A 23,848-nucleotide genomic window follows, 5' to 3' on the forward strand; every position below is an offset into this window, starting at 1 on the left:
GTTCATAACAGTTTGCCATGACCTTCCTCTGAGAATGTACAGTTCCCCAAGACCGCCTAGGAGTTTCCATGGCAAAGTGAGGATATGAAAACAGATCCACAAAGAAGTAGACCAGCCCACAATAGACTATATAACTTTATCCCAACTACATCCGTGCATAGCAAGAAATCTTGAAACTGAAAAATTTGATTCTGCCCAACATATGGCTTCTTCTGAAAACATTAGCAGCAGATGCTAATACATACTGTGGTCTGGACACAGTATGCGGTAGTGTGCCTTTCAGATCCAAGGGGACGCTAAGGTGAACCGATCACAGGGTTTTGTCAGTAACATTTGTTCATAACGGTTTGCCATGACCTTCCTCTGAGAATGTACAGTTCCCCAAGACCGCCTAGGAGTTTCCATGGCAAAGTGAGGATATGAAAACAGATCCACAAAGAAGTAGACCAGCCCACAATAGACAATATTACTTTATCCCAACTACATCCGTGCATAGCAAGAATTCTTGAAACTGAAAAATTTGACCTCCAAATGAGACAGAATCTCTTTATGACTGAGTTATATCACAGGTTTGCTTCAGATTCTAAGCACATGAAAGAAATTTAGAAAATAAAAGGGAGTGTGGATTTGTTTTAAAATTGCAGCAATGAAGTACATGCCATTGCTATTATTTTTGTATATTTTATGATGAACTACAGCGAGGAACAGCACACACTTTATAAGGATGGGGTGGTGTTGACAGTCCTGCTTCAGGTTCTTCATTAAGATCTTTGACTCCTGGAGGCAGCTGGAAACGGAAGGCCCTCAGCAGATTGACAAAGAAGATGAAGAACTCCATCCTTGCCAGCTGCTCCCCCAAACACGCCTGCGATCCTGCAGGGGAAACAAAGGCAGAAAGTGTGCATGTATCCCATTCAGCAAACAGGGATGGATTGAAAACTGGACTATGGATTGGAAAGTCATGATCCACTCCACCCTCTGTAACCAATCAGTTTCAAACTACAAGAGAAACCATTCTGCCTAAGCATTGGAAAGAACTTGTTATTTGAAAGTGTGGTCTAAATTGGAATAGACTACATTGAAAGATGGTGACCTCTCCATCATTGGGCAATGGTAAACAAAGGTTGAAAGGGTATCTTTCAGGAGTGCTTTAGTTGTGTATGCCTTGCAATCCTTTCTGTTTCTTTCATGTGTTTTCTCCCTGGCATGAATAAGATAGAGGTATAACTAGGGAAGAGGGGAGGCAATTTGCTTTCAATTAAGCATAAAGCACCAACAGTTTTGGTGTTACTATCTGCCAGAAACCCAACCCAACCCTTCTGTATGCCTGCGAAACGTGGACTGTCTACAGATGTCACATGCAGCTCCTGGAACGATTCCATCAGCGCTGCCTCCGGAAAATCCTGCAAATCTCTTGGGAAGACAAGCAGACAAACGTCATCATGCTGGAAGAAGCAAAGACCACCAGCATTGAAACAATGGTCCTCCGCCATCAACTCCGCTGGACCGGCCACATTTTCCGGATGCCTGACCACCGTTTCCCAAAGCAGTTGCTCTACTCTGAACTTAAGAACGGAAAACAGAACGTTGGTGGACAGGAAAAGAGATTTAAAGATGGCCTCAAAGCTAACCTTAAAATCTCTGGCATAGACACTGAGAACTGGGAATCCCTGGCCCTTGAGCGCTCCAGCTGGAGGTCAGCTGTGACCAGCAGTGCTGCAGAATTCGAGGAGGCACAAGTGGAGGGTGAAAGAGAGAAATGCACCAGGCCAACTCCAACCAGGACTGCCTTCCACCTGGAAACCAATGCCCTCACTGCGGAAGAAGATGCAGAGCAAGAATAGGGCTCCACAGCCACATATGGACCCACAAGGAAACCCATCTTACTCGTCCAATGAGGGATCACCTAAGTAAGTAAAGTCTGCCAGAAAGAAAATAGTGAGGAATGAAGAGAAGAAAGAGTAACTGCTGTGCAAGCTAAGGACACCTAAAGCTCCTTCATTGTAAACACTTCCTAAAAGCATTTTCATAATGCTATGAACTACCAAATAAAAACAAAGCAAAATGAAATGGCAGAATAACCTCTTCACCTATACCAACATCCATCACCCATGTTTTCTCTCCATTTTTCCCTCTCATGGATTTTTATAGGCTTTATTGGCAGAACATTTCTGGTTTCCCATAATTGCACCATCATGTATTTGTTTATGGTTTTTAATTGTGCCATAATTGCAATGAATGTTTTGCTGCCTTGATGGATATGTGCTGCAGAGCATCAACTCCACTGACTCACAAAAGACAGAGGCTGCAGCACATTTTATCATGGAAACTCCTCAGAAGACACTGATAAATAACAAACTGCTTTTACCTGCACCGAATGCCAGAAACTGTTCTTTAGCAACAAAATGTCCATCCTGGTCCAAAAAATGGTTTGGATGGTACTCTTTAGGGGACTCCCAGTGCTTAGGATCCAGAAGAACAGAGCGCATGTTTGGTATAATAGCTGTTCCCTGAAAGGCAGAAACAATGTCAGACAAACAGGCACATACACATCTCTCTTAGGCCCCTTCTACACAGGCCTAAAATGCAGAAGGAACTAGGATGAAAGGGGGGATGGCTAAATGACATTTGCCTAAAATGTGTGCTGGTTTGCATTAAAGAGTAAGACATAAAAAGATGAGCTAAAATCCAAAAAAATGTGCATATCTTCATGACTGTATGTTCTTGCACGCAAGAAAAATGCATGCTTTCCTTCTTATTTGCTGGTGTGGGCTGCTCCTGTCCTGAAACAGCTGATGAGGGCTGTAAACAAATGGAGCTGCAGATGCAAAGGTGACTAAATGGAAACACAATTGGAAAGCAATTCCCATGAGAACACTTTGAGAATGCCTTTGTTCTGATGGCAGCAAGAGGGTGAAGAGAGATAATGACTGACAAGAAATCTGCTTGTACACACATTCATATATCCGGATCAGTGCATATGTGGTCCAGCAAGTCAATTTTTTAAAAAAGGAAACTTCCACTGGATATCTCCTGCCTATCTTACAAATTGGCTTTTTTAGCTGCTGCCTCACACTGTTGGCTCATGTTCAACTTGTCTGCAAAGACTCTAAGATCTTTTTCACATATACTGCTGTTGAGCCAGGCATAACCATCCTGTAGCATTGCATTTCATTTTTTTCTGCATAAGTGTTGTATCTCTTGATGTCCTAACAAGGCACTATGTGATCAGCAAGAAGGATGAGGTTGCTTTACTTTTACTCCCTCCATGTTAATTGCATATTATGACCTTTGCTGTTGTTGTTCATTCGTTCAGTCATCTCCGACTCTTCATGACCTCATGGACCAGCCCACGCCAGAGCTCCCTGTCAGCCGTCACCACCCCCAGCTCCTTCAAGGTCAGTCCAGTCACTTCAAGGATGCTATCCATCCATCTTGCCCTTGGTCGGCCCCTCTTCCTTTTTCCTTCTACTTTCCCCAGCATAACTGTCTTCTCTAGGTTTTGCTGTCTCCTCATGACCTTTGCATTGGTGGCTATTGTGGCTAGGCGCTCGCAGGGAGCTCCGTGGCTGAGAAGGAGCAACAGTGGAGACACATAGGACAAGGGATGGGCCAGCAGGGCAGATGTAGTTGGCTCCACTGGACCATCTAGACCAAGGGTCCTTAGACTTTTTAAACAGAGGGCCAGGTCACAGTCCCTCAAACTGTTGGAGGGCTGGATTATAATTTGGAAAAAAAAATGAATGAATTCCTATGCACACTGCACATATCTTATTTGTAGTGCAAAACCCACTTAAAAACAATACAATAATTAAAATGGAGAGCAATTTTAACAAATATAAAATTATTAGTATTTTATATTTGTGGGACTACTTCTGTGTTGAGATAGGATTGTTGTTGTTGTGTGCTTTCAAGTCGTTTCTGATTTAGGTTGACCCTGAGCAAGGGCCGAGTTAAATGATGTTGGAGGGCACATCCAGCCCCCACACCTCAGTTTGAGAACCCCTGATCTAGACACGAATACAGCATCAGAGAGAATTCAGCCCTTTTAATGCAATCAGCATTACATGAGGTTACAGTAGCCTATTTTGGAGACTAACACAAATCTGCTTAGGACCTCTTCAGACAGGGAATTTTAGCCCCACTTTGCTGCTTTTATTCACAGCAAGGACAGAACCTGCCATACTTCATCACACAATGCATGGCAGGCCCTGCCCACAAGTGGAGGGGAAGTGCCGATGAAGCTATCTGAATTTACTGCCACCTTTTCCCCATCTGATGGGGGAAAGGGCAGTGGAGCAACACTGTCCCATCCCCACCATATGATGGGGGAAGGAGAGAGGGCATGTGGGGCACTATGAGCAGCCCCAAGCACCTTCCCTTTCGCCTCCGACTGCCATCAAAATGGCACAATCTGAAATAGTCACATGAAGAGGTCTTTATTCCAATTTAAGGACTCAAAATGAATTGTTATGCCTGTTTATTTTTTTTTCAACGTAAATTTTTATTAAGTTATTATAAACTACAACGAAAGAGGGGGAATAATATAAAGAAGATAGAAAAGTAGGAAAGAAAGTATTAGATAAGAATAACAACAACGATCTCAAAAGAGAGGAAAAAAAGAAAAAAAATTAATAAAAAAAATTCAAAAACTGCGAAAAGTCACACGATAAAAATGGAAATACAAAAAAAGGGAAAAAGAAAGAAAAATTAAAAAAATCACAAAAAAATTGGACCTCCTTCCGGTTCTGCCCGCATATTGTCTTTTTGTCAATCCTTTTCGATATATTCTACCGTCTAAGATTTTATTACCTTTCCCTTTAATTACTTGTCCTTGGACCTATTTTCAATATAATCTTCTATTATTGTCCAATCTGTTTGTTTTATTGGGTTGCCTGTATTCTTTTTTAATAAGAAAGTTAGCTTGTCCATGTCCTTAATTTCGTTTATTTTCTTTACCCACTTAAATTTTTCCGGTATTTCTATCTGTTTCCATAGTTGCGCGAAGACAATTCTAGCGGCCGTCGTCAAGTAAAAGAATAAGATATCTTCATTTAGGTCTAAACATATATCTCCATCCGTAATTCCCAACAAATAATATTCGGCTTTCCTAGGGAATTTTTTTTTAAATATTCTCTGCATTTCTTCGTGTATCCCTTTCCAGTACTTTTGAGATTTTTCGCAACTCCACCAAAGGTGGAAAAAACTTCCATCATGTTTGTTACATTTCCAACAGATCTTTGATGCTTCTTTATACATCTTATTTAATTTAATTGGTGTCATGTGCCATCTATGGAACATTTTCATCCAATTCTCTTTTAAGTCAGTAGCATAAGTGTATTTTAATTTTTTGTTCCATATTATTTTCCAGTCCGCCATCGCTATTGGTTTTTTAAAATTCTCCGCCCATTTTACCATGCAATTTTTTATCAGTTCTGTTTCTGTGGACCAATCTAACAGCTTATCATATATTTTTGTGATGCATTTTGTCTCTGTTTTTAGGATTTTATCCCAAAATTCTTCTTTGAGTTGGAAGCCTAACCTTTTGTCTTGGTTATACTGCTCTTTTATTTGTAAATAGTTCAGCCACATAGTCCTTGGATAATTTTGTTTTATTTCTTCATAAGTTTTTAACTCCGTTGAACCCTGTCTTAAAAGTTCTTTATATGTGGGCCAGTTTGTCCAACCTAACAGCCTTCTCTGTTTCGCTTCCACTGGAGAGGTCCAAAGAGGGGTTTTTGAGTAAAAATACTTTTTATATCTATCCCAGATTCTAAGCAATGAAGAGCGAACAAAATGGTTACCAAAATTTCTTTCATTTTTTTCTTTTCCATACCATACATAGGCATGCCAGCCCACCCGAAGGTCATGGCCTTCCAATGTGAGAAGGTTTTCCCTCTTCAGTTTTATCCACTCTTTGATCCAAGTCAGGGCGCATGCTTCATGGTATAGCTTAAAGTTGGGTAACCCAAATCCTCCTCTGTTCTTCTTATCTATTAGCGCTTGGTATTTTATTCTTGCCTTTTTCCCTTTCCAGATGAATTTCGAAAGATCCTTTGTCCATTCATTAAATTTCTTAACATTTCTGATAATTGGAATGTTTTGAAATAAATAGAGCAATTTTGGAAGGACTGACATCTTAATTAATGCAATTCTTCCTAACAGGGAAAGGTTTAAATATTTCCACTTATCCAAATCCTTTCTAATTTCACCCCAAAGTTTTTCGTAATTGTTAGAGAGGAGCTGAACGTTTTTGGCTGTGAGCCAAATGCCTAAATACTTGATCTTATTTACAATTTGGAGGCCCAAAATTCTCATTAATTCTTCTTGTTTGTCCTTTGCCATGTTCTTCGTTAAAATAACGGTTTTATTTTTGTTTAATTTAAATCCAGCCAACTTTCCAAACTCTTCAATTGTTTCTAACCAATTTTTGATATTCTCCCTTGGATTTTCAATTATACCAATTATATCGTCTGCATAGGCTCTGGCCTTATATTCTTGTTTCCCGATTTTAACCCCCTTGATCTTTTCCTCTTCTTTTATCTTTTTCATCAGAATTTCTAGCAACATAATAAAGATCAAGGGAGATATAGGGCAGCCTTGTCTTGAACCTTTTCCTATTTTAAATTCATCAGATGTTAGCCCATTTACTTGGATTCTGGCCCTTGGATTCTTATAAATTTCTTCTATAGCAGTTATGAATTGGAAACCCAAATCCATTTCTTTCATTAGGGTCTTAAAAAAGTCCCAATTCAAATTGTCGAATGCTTTCTCCGCATCAACTGCGAGGAAGGCCACTTCCTTTTGGGGGTTGGCTTCGAAATATTCAATCATATCTACCACAATTCTCATGTTATCCTTTATATTTCTTTTAGGTAAGAAGCCAGCCTGTTCTTCCCCTATCCAGTTGCTCAAGAAGTTTTTTAATCTTTGGGCCAGAATATTTGTAAAGATTTTATAGTCCACATTTAGGAGCGAAATTGGTCTATAATTCCGCACATCTGATTGGTCTGATTGTTCTTTATGGATAACTGTTATTTCGGCTAGATTCCATGTTTCTGGAATTCCCTGGTTCTGAAACACTCCATTCATTACCTTTTTTAACATTGGCATAAGTTCTTTCTTGAATGTTTTGTAGTACCCAGCAGTAAAACCATCTGGGCCTGGTGCTTTATTCGCATCCATTTTCCTTATTGCGGCCTCAATCTCCTCCTCTGTAATTTCTTTATTCAATTCTTCTCTTTGGGTATCTGTGATTTTAGATATATTAAATTTACTTAAATATTCAACTATATTGGGAAGTGGAACACCATCATTCGCATAGAGCTTTTCATAGTATTCTTTAAATTCTCTCAGTATCCCTTTGTCCGATGTGGCCTCCTCATTTCCTTTCTTTATCTTTATTATTCGTTGTGCTTGTCTCTTTTTTTGGACTAATTTGGCTAACCATTTTCCAGATTTATTTGCATTTTCAAAGTGATATTGTTTTAAAAATTTTAGCTGTTTAGCTTGATCCTCTATTTCTATGTTGGATTTTTTCTGGTGTAATAATTCGATTTCTTTAATTATGTCTGTATTTCCTGGCTTAATCTTCAATTCATTTTCTTTCATTTCAAGAGATCTCTCAGATCATGCACCCATAGAAATTACTCTTAATCGAAAAAACTTAAAAGGAAGATGGAGATTAAACGAGAATTTAATAAAAAGGGAAGAGGACATAATTAGATATAGAAATCTGATTAACAAATATGCAGAGACAAATAATACCCCAGGAATGCACCAAAATGTGATATGGGATGCCTCCAAGGCTGTCTTAAGAGGGCACTTTATTCAGCACAATGCCAGGAATAACAGAAATAAACAAAAAAAAGACATAAGTAAAATAATGTCTTTTTTTGTTTATTTCTGTTATTCCTGTTATATTACGTTGATCCTCTCCTTCCCTTAGCTGGTCCCTTGACGGTCGTCCACCTCTTCTTCCCTCGTTGGTGTCCTGCCGTCTTCTCTAGTGTTCCGGTAGTTGAAATAGTTGAGCCGCTGTCTTCTCTCCTTCTCCGTTCTTCTTCGTTCCTCTTGGTTCCCCCTCCTTCCTCGATTAACTTTAATTTTCCGCTTTTTTCGGCTTCTCCTTTTTCTCTTTCTTTCTTCCGCCCTTCTTCAAGATGGCGGAGATTCCGTTTCCGCCCTTCCAGTATATTGCTTGGCTCACTTCCGCCCTCTTTCCCTTAAGGTCACTGTCTTACTGCTTCCGCCCTGGCTACACTTCTTCCGTTCTCCTCCTCCGGTCGGCTCCTCCTTCTCCACGTCACTTCTCTTTCCACTTCAAATCTACTTTGTTTACAAGGAGCTCCGGAGTAGACAAAACAACATGGCGCCAAGGTCGGTATTGTTGTTTTTCCTTTTCTATGCAGGGCCAAAGAGGGGCTTCTTCAAATTACGTTCTGCAAAGGAAGGGATTTCTCTTGGTAATTAAAGAAGGAGGGGGATATTACCTCTTGCTCAGTTTAGGGGGATCGTATTATAAAACAATTAATTGGTTAAATTTCTAGCAAATTCTCTTTTCTCGTTCAATTCATCCTGATTCGGCAGTTCCTCTTATAGATTAAGTTAAACTAAGTTTCCCCCGGTACTTAGACCGCTTCGTAGAGGCTTTTATGTCCAAGGTCCTGGGGGCTAAAGCCCCTCTTATAATCCTGTTTAAATTCTTCTATTCTTGTTCCTGTCTCACTTTATTCCGTAGCAGATTCCGGTTCTGTAAGTCTTGCTACTTACCCCTTTTAATAGGGGGATGTTTCTTGTCTTTATTTTCTTCGTTAAGTGGGGGAGGACAGCAGTTCCTGCGGGTTTCCCCGCTTCCCACGGAGCGATCCGCTACCGGCGGTTCAGACCCGGGCCCTTTCTACCCCCACCCTTGAGGGGATGAGGGCTTTTAGGGCCGTCGGGTAGTCCTAACCGGTTTCGCGTTCCCTCAGCACTCGATCCGGCTGAGGAGGGGAGCAACAGGCTCGACCCGATCGCTAAACGTGGTTCCTCTCCGCAGAGCCTCAGAGAGGTGCTCCTGCCGCCATGCCGCCCCACCGGAAGTCTCAATTGTTATGCCTGTTTAGACACCACATTTTTGAGTTGCCTTCAATCCACACTGAATGATCAATGTAAATGAGCACCAAATCGATTGTTCAAACCACTACTGCATGCTGGCTCCATCTATGTGGTAAATCTCTCAAAATCTTCTCTCTCCCAACCTTGTTCTTGGGATACAGAAGTGCATATCTACATTCCCTACCTTAGGGATGAGAAAACCTCTCATCTTCACATCTTTGGCCGCTTGTCTTGGTACCCCAAATAAGAAGGGATATTTTAAACGCTGAATCTCATGAAGCACAGCATTTGTATAAGGGAGCTTCTTCAGATCTTGATAGCTGAAGAAAGAGGAGCACAAAACATCTTCTATTTCCTTATAAGCTTTATCTGTGGAAAAAGGGGGACATTGATGAAAATTTTAATATGAATACTAAAGTTCATTTCAGAATAATTATTCATGGATTTTAATAATGTCCAATGAAAAATTCATACAGGTCTATCTATTATAATTTAATAGATAACAACTCCCAAATCACAATAAGTTTATGATATTTATGTCCCTCCAAAGAGTTCATGCCATTTTCATGGCTCAATGGGAATCTGAGCCTGAGCCAGGCATCCTCTGATTGGGAGGTGTTAACTAAAATTTGATTGTTTGCTATCTGGTTTTTTAATACCAGATTTTGTTCATTTTCAGGTTTCCTGCTTTCTGTTGAAATTGTCCACACGCTTGTTGATGTCAATGATCTCTCTGTGTAGTCTGACATAATGGTTGTCAGAGGGGTCTAGAATTTCTGTATTCTCAAATAATATTCTGTGTCCAGGTTGGTTCATCAGGTGACTTCTCTGGTTGAATTAGTCTACAGTGCTTTTCGTGTTTATTGATACGTGTCTGGGCACTGTGTTTGGTGGTCCCTGTGTAGACTTGTACACTCCTGCAGTGGTGAGAGGATCTCCCTTATACTTTGCTGAAAGGAGCATTTGTTGGATATTTTGGTGGGTCTGTAGATTGTTTACATCAGCTTCCCTATGCAGTCAGTGGTTCCCTTGATATATGGTAAGAACACTTTTCCTCTGGGTGGATCTTTGTCTTTACTCTCATGGCTTGTTCTCAATCTCACAGCTCTTCCAATGTCTGTACTGAAGTATCCATTGGTCTGTAGAGACCAGTTTAGGTGGTTCAGTTCAACTTGAAGAGTGTAGGGTTCGCAGATACAGATTGTGGGGTCTACCGGGACTTTAATTGTGCTTCTTTTTTTTTACCAGGGTGATGGTTGGAGTTAGGTATCTATTAGTGTACATATTCCACTCTGCTGCTGAACACTCATGCCCAATGTGGAATACATCTCACCACGTTAAAACAGTGGATGTGGCTCTTAATGAGACCTGCCACATTATCACAGGATGTCTATGCCCTACACCACTGGAGAAATTTTACTTTTTAGCCGGTATTGCACCACCTGACATCCATCAGGAAGTAGCAGCCTGTAATGAGAAGACCAAGGCTTTGACATGATCTCTGACCCTGTGTTCGGATATCGGCCAGCAAGCCAATGCTTTAAATCAAGAAATAGCTTCCTAAGATCTACAGAGATACTCACAGGAACATCTCAGCAAGCAAGGGACCAAAAGTGGCAGGTTAAAAGCTCAATCAGTGGCTGATACCTGATGAGAAATTCCCATTTGGGCACACAGAAGACTGGGCAACTTGGAAGGCACTGAACAGACTGCCCCGGGGCCATGAGATGCAGAGCCAACCTTGAGAAATGGAGCCATGAAGTGGAGTCCATGGCATGCAAGTGTGGAGAAGAGCAAATCACAGACCACCTACTAATTGCAGCCTGAGCCTTGCCATATGCACAATGGAGGACCTTCTCACAGTGACACCAGAGGCACTCCAAGTAGCCAGCTTCTGGTCAAAGGACATTTAGTATTATTCCAAGTTTTTAACTCTGTTTGTGGTTTTCCTATACATTATAACTGTATTCTCAATTCACTTCTGACAAGATAAACAAATAAAGTGCACTCCAAGTGGCCAGCTTCTCATCAAAGGGCATTTAGTATAATGCCAAGTATTTAACTATATTCGCTTCTGACAAGATAAATAAAGTGTACGTAGGTTTTCTGTAAACTGTGTGGACCAATTGTAAATGTCTACCACATTCAAAGAAAGAATAGAAGCTAGATCTGATTTTCTTTCTTCTTTGATTGAGCAGATTGTTTAAAAGTTACTGCTGACACAGCAGGTTCTTCTTGCTGCACAGTGTTCTCTCTTACCTTGAATATCTGGATGATTTGCCAAAAGGAGGATTGCCCATTTCAGAGAAGTGGCAGTCGTTTCTGTTCCAGCAATAAAGAAGTCATGAATATTCTGAGCCAGGTTCTCTTCATCGTATGTAGAGGTAGGATCATTCTTCCTCTGATGTTGACAGTATGAAATATGAAATATGACTAATGGTTGACTACAAAGCTTCTTTTCAAGACTGTCTTTATATGTGTGTACATGTGCCTTCATGTTGCCTATTGATTTATTGCAACCTCATGTATTTTGAAGGGTTTTCAAAGGCAAGGAACACTAAGGCATGGAAGCACTATATTATTCTACAGGTGAAACAGATTTCGTAAGTGTGTGAATTTGGGTGCTGTTTCAACAGCAGGACTCCAGCCAAGAATTTATTGGCAGGACTGAGGTGCTGATCCAGAAAATATGTCTATACTATGCAGCTCTGCTGTGTCTCTGGTCTTGGATGTAGTGGGAATGCCTTAGTACTGAGGCTTTCCCTTAGCAGGGGGTTATCCCTTTGTGACATCCTTATTAGAGGCACATACTAGGGCTGGGCGGTTTCGTTTCGTTAATTCGTAATTCGTTAAAAATTCGTTATTTTTTATAACGAAGCGATAACGAACCATTCTGGAGCAACTTAAAAACGAAACGAATTTTTAAATTCGTTTCGTAAGTGCTTCGGATTCATTATGTATTCGTTTCGTTATCGGTTTGAGGTCGTTTCATTATTATTTCCGCATGTCTGGGACAAGTTTTATAGTTGTTTTTTGTTTAATTAGTGAAAAAAAATTATAATATCACACCAACAGTCAACAACAGAGGGAGAGGGAAGCTTCAGAAGTTCCCCCTGTCCCATTTGGAGGTTTTTTAGCGTATTGCGCGGTCGCGTCTGCCATTAACGAATCGATTCGTTATTGTTTCGTATTTGTTTCGTTAATGTTTTGTAATTTTTTTAACATTTACGAAATTTCGTAAATATCGAACTTTTTAAAAGAAAAATTTCGGAATTCTTTTAAATATCGAAACGCAAAAACCCCCAAAAAACGAATCGATTTTAGAAACAAATTTTTCCGTTGTTACCCAGGCCTAGCACATACATCTGAAAGCCAGTCTTTTTATACCTGCTTTTAATTTCTGCTCATTGACATAGACCGTGTATGTATGTATGTGTGTGTGTGGGGGGGGGGGGTGTACCTTTTTATCTGCTCCAGATGAACAACATCATCTATATTAGAGTTTCTCAAACTATGGGTTGGGACCCCAAATGGTGTTGCCATTTTTATTTATATAGATACAGAATGGAATTTGGGCATTCACAGATTTTGGTATCCATGGGGATCCTGTAATCTTACCATAGAGGATACCAAAGTACCATTGCATTTCTTGGATTGGTATAATTGGATACATAGCAGATACTTACTTTCTCTATTTCAAGCAGGTAGAAATCAATAAAATCCCGTGGCTCCTGAAAGGACATTTGCTCTTTATGTTTTTCTATTTCTTTCTTTGCTAATGAAAGCAGCATCTTTGTAGCACGAAATGCCTCTTTGTGAGGCCCTGAAAGATGCTTCATGAGCCATGGAAACATTTCATAGAGCTACAACAAAGAAATAAGCAAAGACTTACCATTAGTAGGGCAGAGTCAAGGAAACACAGTCAATCAGCTAAAGCAGCTTTGACACACACAAGTTGCTTTAGGATAAGAACATTTATTGGCTGTAAACAAGAAATGGAGACAGTAATTTTTTGTGTCCTGTTTTTCCCTTCTTGAAGATAAGGACAACATTTGCCCTTCTCCAGTCTGATGGGACTTCTCCTGTCCTCCAAGAATTCTCAAAGATTATTGGCGTTGGTTATAAAATTACTTCTGCTAGCTCCTGCAATACTCTTGGATGTAGTTCATCTGGCCTCTGAAAATTAGCCAAGTATTCCTGGACTACATCTTGTCAGGACTTTCAGGCAAGATAAGGATGATGGGGATGAGAGTTTCCTCCCAGCAGTAGAATCTCAGCTCATGGTGGATAGGTAGCCTGGCACTGTAGAGACTGCTACTGTTGAGCAGGAGCATGACCCTCCAGGAATAGAGGCATCTGAGTCTGGGCAGGATGAGGCTCTTCAGACAAAAGAGCAAGAATTAACTCTCCCCACCCAGCTTCAGCTTAGGGTTTATGCCATACAGTTGTAAAGGTCCAATCACCTGGTTCAAAAGAGGATCTCACAGCTGTAAGGACTTTTCAGAAGCAGCACAATAGTTCTTTGCTGGAACCAATTGTTGTGTTGTTGCTACAGCCAGTAATCGTATTGGTGACCCTCATGCAATGAACCTCAGACCACACACTTTGTATTTTGGACTAGCTTTAAGAGGATCTCATAATCTTGTGATGATTATGGCAGGAGATGAATGGAAAATGGCATTTCAAACCCAATATGGCCATTTTGAATATACTGTAATGCTGTTTGTTTTATGTAATGCTTCTACCATGTTCCAGCATTTTGTTAATGGCATTTTCCAATACTTTTTGGACCACTATGTCATCTTTTATTTGGATTACTTCCTGATTTTTCAGCCCTGACAATTCTTTATCTATTTTGGGTTGCATTTGCATGTGGATGTACGACACACCTCCCGCCAGCAACCAAAAGGGAAAGGAGAGCAGCCAAAAGGCCCAGGAAAGCAAGACAGGCCGGCCTGAGAAGAGGCAGCCTGTAAAAGGTACGTGGCTTGTTGCTGCAACACAGGCCTAGCTGGGCCTGTTGCCACCAAGGAAGGGAATGCCAAGAAAGGAAGGAGGGGGCAGCTGCAGGCCTGAGCTCCCGCCATCAGGAAGGTGAAACCCACACCCACCCACCCCCGCACCACAATTAGGCCTGCTGCCCACTAACCGCTACCACCAATGACCGCTGATGCCACTACCGCCCCTTTCCTCGCTGGGACTGCGGTACTACAACCAGTGGGAAAACTTCCCCCATGCAGGGGGCTTCTGGGAAGAAGAAGCCCCCTGCAACCAACATGGCTGGCGGGAGAGCACCCCACCCCCCCCCCCCCCGCCACAACAGACATCGCCTGGTAAGTCAGGCAATGCATTTCCCCAGTTACCTAATACACTCCATATTCTTCAGGTTGAACACCAATCTTTTGGGAGAAGACTTGTAATAAGAAATTCTACATGCAGATTTGATAAATGTGAATTTAATATGATGTGTGGGAATGAATGGAAGAATGGAAGGATGTATGGATGGAGTTAATAATCTTGGAGACACCAGTATAATATTAAGGCCTGCAATGTCTGACTACCTGCTTGCTGGAACTGTAATTAAAAGTTGCTAATAAGAACTGAAAAGTAAACTGTGATAAGAACTGTACAATGATAAGATACATGTTTACAATGTTAAAAAAGAAGTCAACACAAGACTTATGTTTGTCAACACCAATCCAGAAGAATCAACATGTGGCCAGGAAACAAAGATGGAGCCAGGATAGAGGACATCTATCATTCATTTACAACTTTGAGACTATCAGCAGAATATTCCTATAAAAGGCTCAATCTAATAATGCTCAAATTGTGACAGACGTGAGGAGTCTGGTTCACCCACCATACTCTGCTCCATCAGAAGGAGAGAGATGGTGTATTCAGAGAGTGTCAGATATGTTGTAGGAAAGCATGATTCTGGACACTTTAGGGCTTCTTTCTCAAGGGAAGAGAAAGAAGTGCAGTTTTGGAGTCTTAGATTTTGTGCAGGGAATCAGGTTCTGCTGTATGGAAAACAGAGATCTGGGCCTTGGCATTTTTCTTAGGGAAAGAGGAGTTTTGAAGTTATGGCATTATGGAAGTTTTGGAACTGTGTGTTGGCAGGCTGCAGGAAAGCAGGGTCTGGCCTAACAGGTGCTTCTCCAAGGAGGCAGAAAGGATATGGTAATATTTTGATGCATGATGATGAATGCATGTACATGTGTGTGAATAGTGAGTGAAAATATAATTCTCCTTTATTAGTTTGCTTGTTAGTCATGTAATTGTAAATCCAATGTAGTTGCATAGAATCTGTATGTTTGTATGTCTAAATGTTTTTCTGTAATCTGATATACCCTCTCACACTGGAAATTGCAATAAAAAGAACTGATGCAATAAAAAGAACTGAGTGAAAATATAATTCTCCTTTGTTTGTTTGTTAGCCACTTCTCTTATTTTTTTTCCTCCTTGCTCACACTGTTTGTAATTGTGCCTTCAGTATCTCACTTTTAAGAAACTCCCATCATTCATTAACTCTCTTCTCTTTTTAATATTCCTGTCCATGGAATTACACTCAGTATTTCCTTACATTTCCCGGAGTCAGCTCTTCTACAGTCTAGAATGCATATTTGACTTCTTTTAGTTTCCCCCTTTTTTTGTATCACAAACTCCACAAACACATGGTCACTCCCACATAAGGATCTCAGCAGTTCCACTCCATTAAACAGATCCTCGGTGTTGTTTAGGATCAGATCCAGAATAGCTGATCCCCTTATTGACTCCTCTACCATCTGGACAATAAAATTGTCTGCAAGGCAAGTTAGAAATTTGTTGGACTTTGTATTCTTGGCAAAGTTTGTTTTCCAACAAATATCAGAATAGGTTTGCTCCATGCTGTATGGCCATGTTTCAGGAGCATTCTCTCCTGATGTTTCACCTGCATCTGTGGCTAGCACTTTCAGAGGTCTGAAGATGCTGTCCACAGATCTAGGTGAAACATCAGGAGGGAATATTACTGGAACATGGCCATACAGTCTGAAAAATTCACAGCAACCCTATGATTCTGGCCATGAAAGCCTTTAACAATACAAATATCAGAGTAGCTGAAATTGCATCAAACACTCCTCAGTGGCTTGAATGGTGATCTCCGGCATGCCAGGCAGGGAAGGGAAGATGAATCCCTTTGTACTCTCCTTTCTCCAGTCCCGGTGTGCTGGATGCCACCATTCCATGTGCTGAGGATTATCAGATAACATTTTGGTGTCCTCCAGGCACTGTTAAGGTCAGTTAGAGGGAAGCAAGGCAGAGGCCATCTTCATTCCCAGTTTACCTGTTCTCAGAGTGGTTCAGTTGATTAGATGGCCCCAAAGACACCATGTAAAAAAGACAAATAAATTGATCCTCAATCAAATTTAACTCTCCCTAGAAGCCATTTAGACCTAACAGACTGTTGTTCTCTACCATGGTTTCATATCATGTCAGTAATGTAGCCCTGTCATTCTACGTTAGACAAGGCTGCCTATGATATCTGCAGTAGGTGCTCTTTTTGTGAAAAATTGTACAAACCCCAATAATGTTTGTACACAAAACAATGTGTATTACTGTGCTAATTTTCCAAAATTCTTTGGGATGTGCAGGTTTAGTGTGGTAACTGCAAAAATATTGCACCAGCCATGAGTAACTCGTTACGTTAAGTAACTTGATATAAGAGAGGTGATAAGATAAAACCAAATCATGAGATTGCAAAACAGGAAACGAGAGTGCTCAATGCTCAACAACAATTAGATGGTGTCTCAATTCCAATGCATATACCTTATGTTCTATGCTGCATCAATCTCCTCCTCCGTCAATCACTTTGTTGACTCTGGTTGATAGTAGCAGACCGATATTGGATGCAGACATGATAGACCATGCATGGGCAAACTTCAGTTCTCCAGGTGTTTTGGACTTCAACTCCCACAATTCCTAAAGGCCAGTAACCTGGCTCACATTTCTGGGAGTTGAAGTCCAAAATACCTGGAGGGCCAAAGTTTGCCCATGCATTCAATAGGCCTTCTCCATTTAAATTCCTACAAACCTAAGTCCACTTACAATGAAGAAACTCTCCAAAAGGACTCCAGCCTTTGTTTTCTCCATCAACTGAGAGAAAACTTCAGAAAGCATTCATCCTCATACATGAGAATGGAATGGTCAAATATTTACTTTCCTAATGTAAACTGTGAGGATTTACCTCTGCAGAATTTACTTCATTTTGCCATGACAAAATCCAACACTCAAAACATTATTGCAATTGTTTTCAAAATGCTCCTTACCACATAAAAAAGACTTCCTGCAAATTTTAAGGTAAATGTCATGGCATCAATCAGTTCCTTGAAGGTTTCATCTTCAAGTGGGAAACGGTATCCAAAAGATATGGCACATATTACATTGGAGATTGAGCAATGCAGCAATGCAGGATCAAATGGCTGCCCTGCAAATCAAGTTCAGTTAATATCAGTCAATATCAGTCAACCACTTAATAGTCTCAATTAGATTTTTCTTTAGAGAAAGAACTCTTGGGATTTCTGTCCACTTATGTTTATATTTGAGATCAACAAAAATATGACAAAATTCACATCAAAGACCAGTGCTGACTACACACAAACTTATGAAGGTTGATACGTACCTTTTTCACGTGCGAAAACCTCTACAAGCTGTTGGGATTCCTCTTCTATTTGGCCCTCCATGCTTTTTTTCCCTACTCCAATTTTCCGCAGTGTAACTAGGCCAAACAGCCTCTGCTGTTCCCAGGTATGTCCATTTGAAAGTCCAACACCTGGGTGTGGAAGGAATAATAATAATATTATAATAACTTTATTTCTATATCCCGCCACCATCTCCCCAAAGGGACTCATGGCAGCTTACAATCAGACCAAGTCCCATAGTCACAGAGCTAACCAAACCACATTTAAAAACATGGGGCAACATACAACAGCTGACCAAATAATTAAACAGTAGACTATAAACGACATTACAATAAAACAAAACCAATCTCAATATCCAAACCCAAGGCTACAGTGGACAATCAAAATAGAGATAGCAGGGGCTAGGTATGAACTTGTGCAAAATAGATTGTAAGGCCAGGGTTGTGGATGTAGCGTACCTGGATTTCAGTAAGGCCTTCGACAAGGTCCCCCATGACCTTCTGGCAAGGAAACTAGTCCAATGTGGGCTAGGCAAAACTACGGTGAGGTGGATCTGTAATTGGTTAAGTGGACGAACACAGAGAGTGCTCACTAATGCTTCCTCTTCATCTTGGAAAGAAGTGACAAGTGGAGTGCCTCAGGGTTCCGTCCTGGGCCCGGTCCTGTTCAACATCTTTATTAATGACTTAGATGAAGGGCTAGAAGGCATGATCATCAAGTTTGCAGACGACACCAAATTGGGAGGGATAGCCAATAGTCCAGAGGACAGGAGCAGAATTCAAAACGATCTTGACAGATTAGAGAGATGGGCCAAAACTAACAAAATGAAGTTCAACAGTGACAAATGCAAGATACTCCACTTTGGCAGGAAAAATGAAATGCAAAGATACAGAATGGGGGATGCCTGGCTCGAGAGCAGTACGTGTGAAAAAGATCTTGGAGTCCTCGTGGACAACAAGTTAAACATGAGCCAACAATGTGATGTGGCGGCAAAAAAAGCCAATGGGATTTTGGCCTGCATCAATAGGAGCATAGTGTCTAGATCTAAGGAAGTAATGCTACCCCTCTATTCTGCTTTGGTTAGACCACATCTGGAATATTGTGTCCAATTCTGGGCACCACAATTCAAGAGAGATATTGACAAGCTGGAATGTGTCCAGAGGAGGGCGACTAAAATGATCAAGGGTCTGGAGAATAAGCCCTATGAGGAGCGGCTTAGGGAACTGGGCATGTTTAGCCTGAAGAAGAGAAGGCTGAGAGGAGATATGATAGCCATGTATAAATATGTGAGAGGAAGCCACAGGAGGAGGGAGCAAGCTTGTTTTCTGCTTCCTTGGAGACTAGGACGCGGAACAATGGCTTCAAACTACAAGAGAGGAGATTCCATCTGAACATTAGGAAGAACTTCCTGACTGTGAGAGCCGTTCAGCAGTGGAACTCTCTGCCCCGGAGTGTGGTAGAGGCTCCTTCTTTGGAAGCTTTTAAGCAGAGGTTGGATGGCCATTTGTCGGGGGTGATTTGAATGCAATATTCCTGCTTCTTGGCAGGGGGTTGGACTGGATGGCCCATGAGGTCTCTTCCAACTCTTTGATTCTATGATTCTATGATTCTATGGTTGGGGGCAATCAAATTAGAGATGGCAGAATTTAGGCATGGACTTGTGCAAAATAAATTGCACAAATCAATATGCAATTCTTATTTACAAAATTCAGCTAAAATATGGCTAACTTACTACCCCAAATACAAGTCAACCCTCCATTATCCAGTTATTCAAAATCTCAACCCCATCCCCAACCCAGATTGTTTTGCCGCCAGCCTTTGAGGAGCTGAGAGTCTATCAAATATGAGCACCACAATCACCACCCTGAAGACAGAAGCAGGGGCTAGGGGCAAAAAGTTTTGGTTTCCTACCATATTACAAATCCTCATTCTCTCTCCAGTCTTGCATCCCATATGCAACACAGATAGCCAACAAATGAGACACAAAACTAATCCAAAAATGTAGTCTGGATTGAACTGGCACCAGTCAGCAACATCCTTAAGCAACTCCACTGAGAGTCCTTCCAGATAGCCTCTTAATTTGGGAAAAGGTAGTGGGGGAAAATCGTGGAACCTGAAGGAAAGTCTGAGCACGGTACTCTCAGGACTCTTCCAGACAGCCATTATCCCAGGAGCATCCACATTTTAAAAATGTGAATGTTCCCAAGGGCCATCTTCACACACTCCAGAAAGCACCTGCTTTCTGGAGCGGGTGTCCAGATGTTCTTCCGGGACTTCCCGGGAGAACGCCAGGACACTGTAACCCCCTCCCCAAAAGCCCTAAAACGCCCTTTTTAAAAATAAGTGCTTGCCGGCCTCCATTGAAGAGCTGCCACAGCTCTCCTAATACATAGAAATGATATGCCAGAAGAAAGGGGGGGGGGGGGATTGACAGTTCTCCAATGGAGACTGGGAAAGTACTTTTCTTTTTAGAGCTTTGTAGGGTTTTTAGGGAGGGGGTTGTTATTCCCACAGTTTTCCAGGCTACTTTAGTCCAGAAAACTGTGGGAAGACTATCTGGACTGCAGTCCAGACACCAGAAGTAGTGGGTTTATCCCGCGCCTTCCAGGAAGACACAGAATAAACCCATTATCAAATTAATTTGCCACAAACCAGGAAAACCCTAGTTTGTGGTGAATTAATTTGATAGTGGTTTTTCCTGGTTTGTAGCAGATTAATTCGTGTTTGTCCAGGGTGTTGTCTGTACATCCCCCTTTTTATTGCGGGAGTTTCCTCAATAAAGTGGCTGTCTGGATGCACCCTCAAGCTCAGTAAATGGTTCCCTGGCGTCCTGAAAGGCTTGAAGTTTTTTCTTTCTTTCTTTTTCTTATTGAACCTCAGAGATGCATTGCAACACCTAAATGCAGATGCAGATATAAGAAAATGCTCACAAAGAGGTTTCTCGTCATCATCTCCCCTCACCCTCCTGGTGCCTTTAAGTTTGCCCTTTTGAACCTCGTTTCCCTTGCAGGTCGTTGCTGTCGACTCATGCTTCCATTTAGCCACCTGTGTGTCTGTGGCTCCATCTGGTTATATATTTCATCAACTGTTTTGGGATTATAAAATGAAGATGAGAGCAGGCCGCACCATTTTATCACAACCAACTCTTGTGAATTATTTGACTGTAGGGATGTATCGTCCTCCGTAGCAACGTGTTTTTCAGCCAATCACAAATTTTAAGATAACTTTTTTATCAAATGATTTTCATTTGATCCTTCAATCCAGCATTCACATCTCTACTGGATTATATGGCAGTGTAGACGCATGTAATCCAATTTAAAGCATATAATGTGGATTACCTGCTTTGATAATCTGGATATATGGTAGTGTAGATCCAGCATGAGTGTAATTTCCAACCGATAACAATTTTCCTCAAAGGATCATTTGTTCTCATATTGTTTCTCTGGAGAAAGATGTAGTACAGCTCTTCACAACTTACCCATTCCTCTTGATATAGCTGCAATATATGGAGTCTGTGGCCGCTCTGAGAAGTCTTCCGAATGATCAATCAGTCCTTCTTTCACAGCTTCAAAGCCAGACAAAACTACAACTGGTAGTAGTAGTTTTCTGTCTGTCACAATTCTCAGGGATAGAAAATATTATTGTAATTTCAATATTCACAGTAATAAAATATTTGTATCCTGATTACTTAACAAATATGATCAGTTCCACAGAAAGGAATGATAAAAAAACTGAGGTAGGAAATATTGAAATATTTATTTATTTATTTATTATTTAAACTTATATGCCACCACTCCCCTGGGGCTCGGAGTGGCTTACAAGAATAGCTAAAATCTAACAAAATTTAAAAGCCTCGAGGCACTGATGGAAACAATCGGGTACAGAGTCCGGTCGGCCTTCCATCTTCAGCACCAGCTGAGTGTCATCGGCATACTGATAACACTCAAGCCCAAAACCTCGAACCAGCTGAGCAAGTGGTCGCATATAGATGTTAAATAACAGAGGGGAGAGAATGGCCCCCTGAGGAACCCCACAAGGTAGAGGGGACCTCTCAGAGACCAGGCCTCCCCTCTCCACTCGCTGTCCACGGTTGTGAAGAAAGGAGGACAGCCAGTTTAAAGCTGCCCCCCTGACTCCAGCAACAGCAAGGCGATGGGTCAAAAGATTGTGGTCGACTGTGACAAATGCTGCTGTGAGATCCAATAACACAAGCAGCGCTGACCCGCCCTGGTCAAGCTGGCATCGAAGGTGATCCGTGATGGAGACCAGCACAGTCTCTGTCCCGTGCCCCGCACGGAAGCCAGACTGGAAGGGATCTAGTCCGGCTGTGTCATCTAGGAATTGCTGCAACTGCTCCGCTGCTGCCCTCTCAATCACCTTGCCCAGGAACGAGAGATTCGAAACTGGGCAGTAACTGGAGGGAACCGAAGGATCTAAATCTGGTTTCTTCAGCAGGGGGAGACCACCGCCTCTTTTAAACCCTCTGGAAAAACTCCTTGCTCAAAGGAGCTGTTTATAATCTTCAACAGAGGGTCGCGTAATCCCTCCAAGCAGAATTTCACCAGCCAAGAGGGACACGGATCGAGGGAGCAAGTGGTCGGTCTGGCTGCAGCTATGAGCCTATCGACAGCCCCTGCATCCAGCGGGATGAACCGGTCGAGGATGGGCCCAGCAAGTGGCCACGGGGTCTCAAGTTCTCTCACTGTATCAATTGTAGCGGGGAGGTCCCGGCGAAGTAGCGAGATCTTGTCTGCAAAGTAGCTCTGAAAAACCTCGGCTGAAGGGGCCTGATCACCACTTTTTGGGATGGTAGGAACCGTCATTAGAGATTGAATTATTTTGAACAATTTTGCTGGGCATGAGCTCGCAGATGCTATCAAAGAAGCATAATATACTCGCTTTGCCTCGGTGATAGCATGCTCGTAGGACTCCCTAAATGCCTCATAAGCTGATCTCGATGCTCAATTAGAAATTTGAATGCAATCATGTTTGAAGTGACTGGCTTGACTCTGAAGGAGATGGGAGTGGTGACTGCCAACAGGTAGCTCTGGCGTGGGCTGGTCCATAAGGTTACGACAAGTCGGAAGCAACTGAATGGAGAATTACACCAACACGTTTGTTTTTGAAAGAGGAAACTGCTCATGTAATGAGTAGGTCAATAAACAAGTTGAAAGGGAAATCAAGAAGGTTATCTGTCTCCAAAATTCTTGGGAGGTACTGGCAAGCAAGAAATGAAAGGCTTGTGCAGAACCAGAAAACATGGGGGAAATGCACTAACACAGAAGAATTGCCAGGAGTCTATAAAGGATACAACAAAGAAAGAATTACTTAGGGGAGATAAGGAGATTGTAGTGAAGCTGAATGAATGTCTTTAATTCATAGCTGAAAAAGCAAGCATAGAAAAGATACCCACATCTGAATTGGTGTTTGCGGGAAAGAAATCTGAGAACCAGAAGCAAAATTTGTTCTGATGAAAGGAATTTTTTAGACTTTCTTAACAAATTTAAAATTATTAATCAACTACTTTATTTTACTTACTAGCTCAGTGGTTCTCAACCTTCCTAATGCCGCGACCCCTTAATACAGTTCTGCATGTTGTGGTGACCCCCAAACATAACATTATTTTCGTTGCTACTTCATAACCATCATTTTGCTCCTGTCATGTAAATACCTGATATGTAGGACGTATTTTTTCATCCTACATGTATCGGACCAAATTTGACACAAATACCCAATATGCCCAAATCTGAATACTGATGCGATCGGGGAAGGGGGAGTCATTTTGTCATTTGGGAGTTGTAGTTCACCTACATCCAGAGAGCACTGTGGACTCTAACAATGATGGACCTGGACCAACTTGGCATGAATACTCAATATGCCCAAGTGTGAATACGACTTGGGGAAAATAGACCTTGACTTTTGGGAGTTGTAGTTACTGAGATTTAGAGTTCACCTACAATCAAAGAGCAATCTGAACTAACGATGAAATTGATCAAAACTTGGCACACAGCACTCCCATGGCCAACAGAAAATACTGAAAGGGTGTAGTGGGCATTGACCGTGAGTTTGGG

General features: G+C 41.5%; 1 protein-coding gene across 1 annotated transcript; it reads right to left on the bottom strand.

Moving 5' to 3' along the window:
• Positions 1 to 658: 658 nt before the first annotated feature.
• Positions 659 to 23,474, bottom strand: LOC132769796 (cytochrome P450 2J2-like). Its single transcript, XM_067466206.1, has 9 exons — positions 23,449 to 23,474; positions 21,256 to 21,398; positions 17,759 to 17,908; positions 17,406 to 17,563; positions 12,786 to 12,962; positions 11,359 to 11,500; positions 9,284 to 9,468; positions 2,369 to 2,510; positions 659 to 873 (listed from the first exon to the last, which is right to left on the bottom strand). The coding sequence occupies exons 1-9, from the start codon at positions 23,472 to 23,474 to the stop codon at positions 683 to 685; spliced, it is 1,314 nt and encodes a 437-aa protein (XP_067322307.1). The 3' UTR covers positions 659 to 682.
• Positions 23,475 to 23,848: the final 374 nt, after the last annotated feature.

This window comes from Anolis sagrei, chromosome 3 (assembly GCF_037176765.1).
Source record: "Anolis sagrei isolate rAnoSag1 chromosome 3, rAnoSag1.mat, whole genome shotgun sequence".
Classification (NCBI taxonomy): Eukaryota; Metazoa; Chordata; class Lepidosauria; order Squamata; family Dactyloidae; genus Anolis; species Anolis sagrei.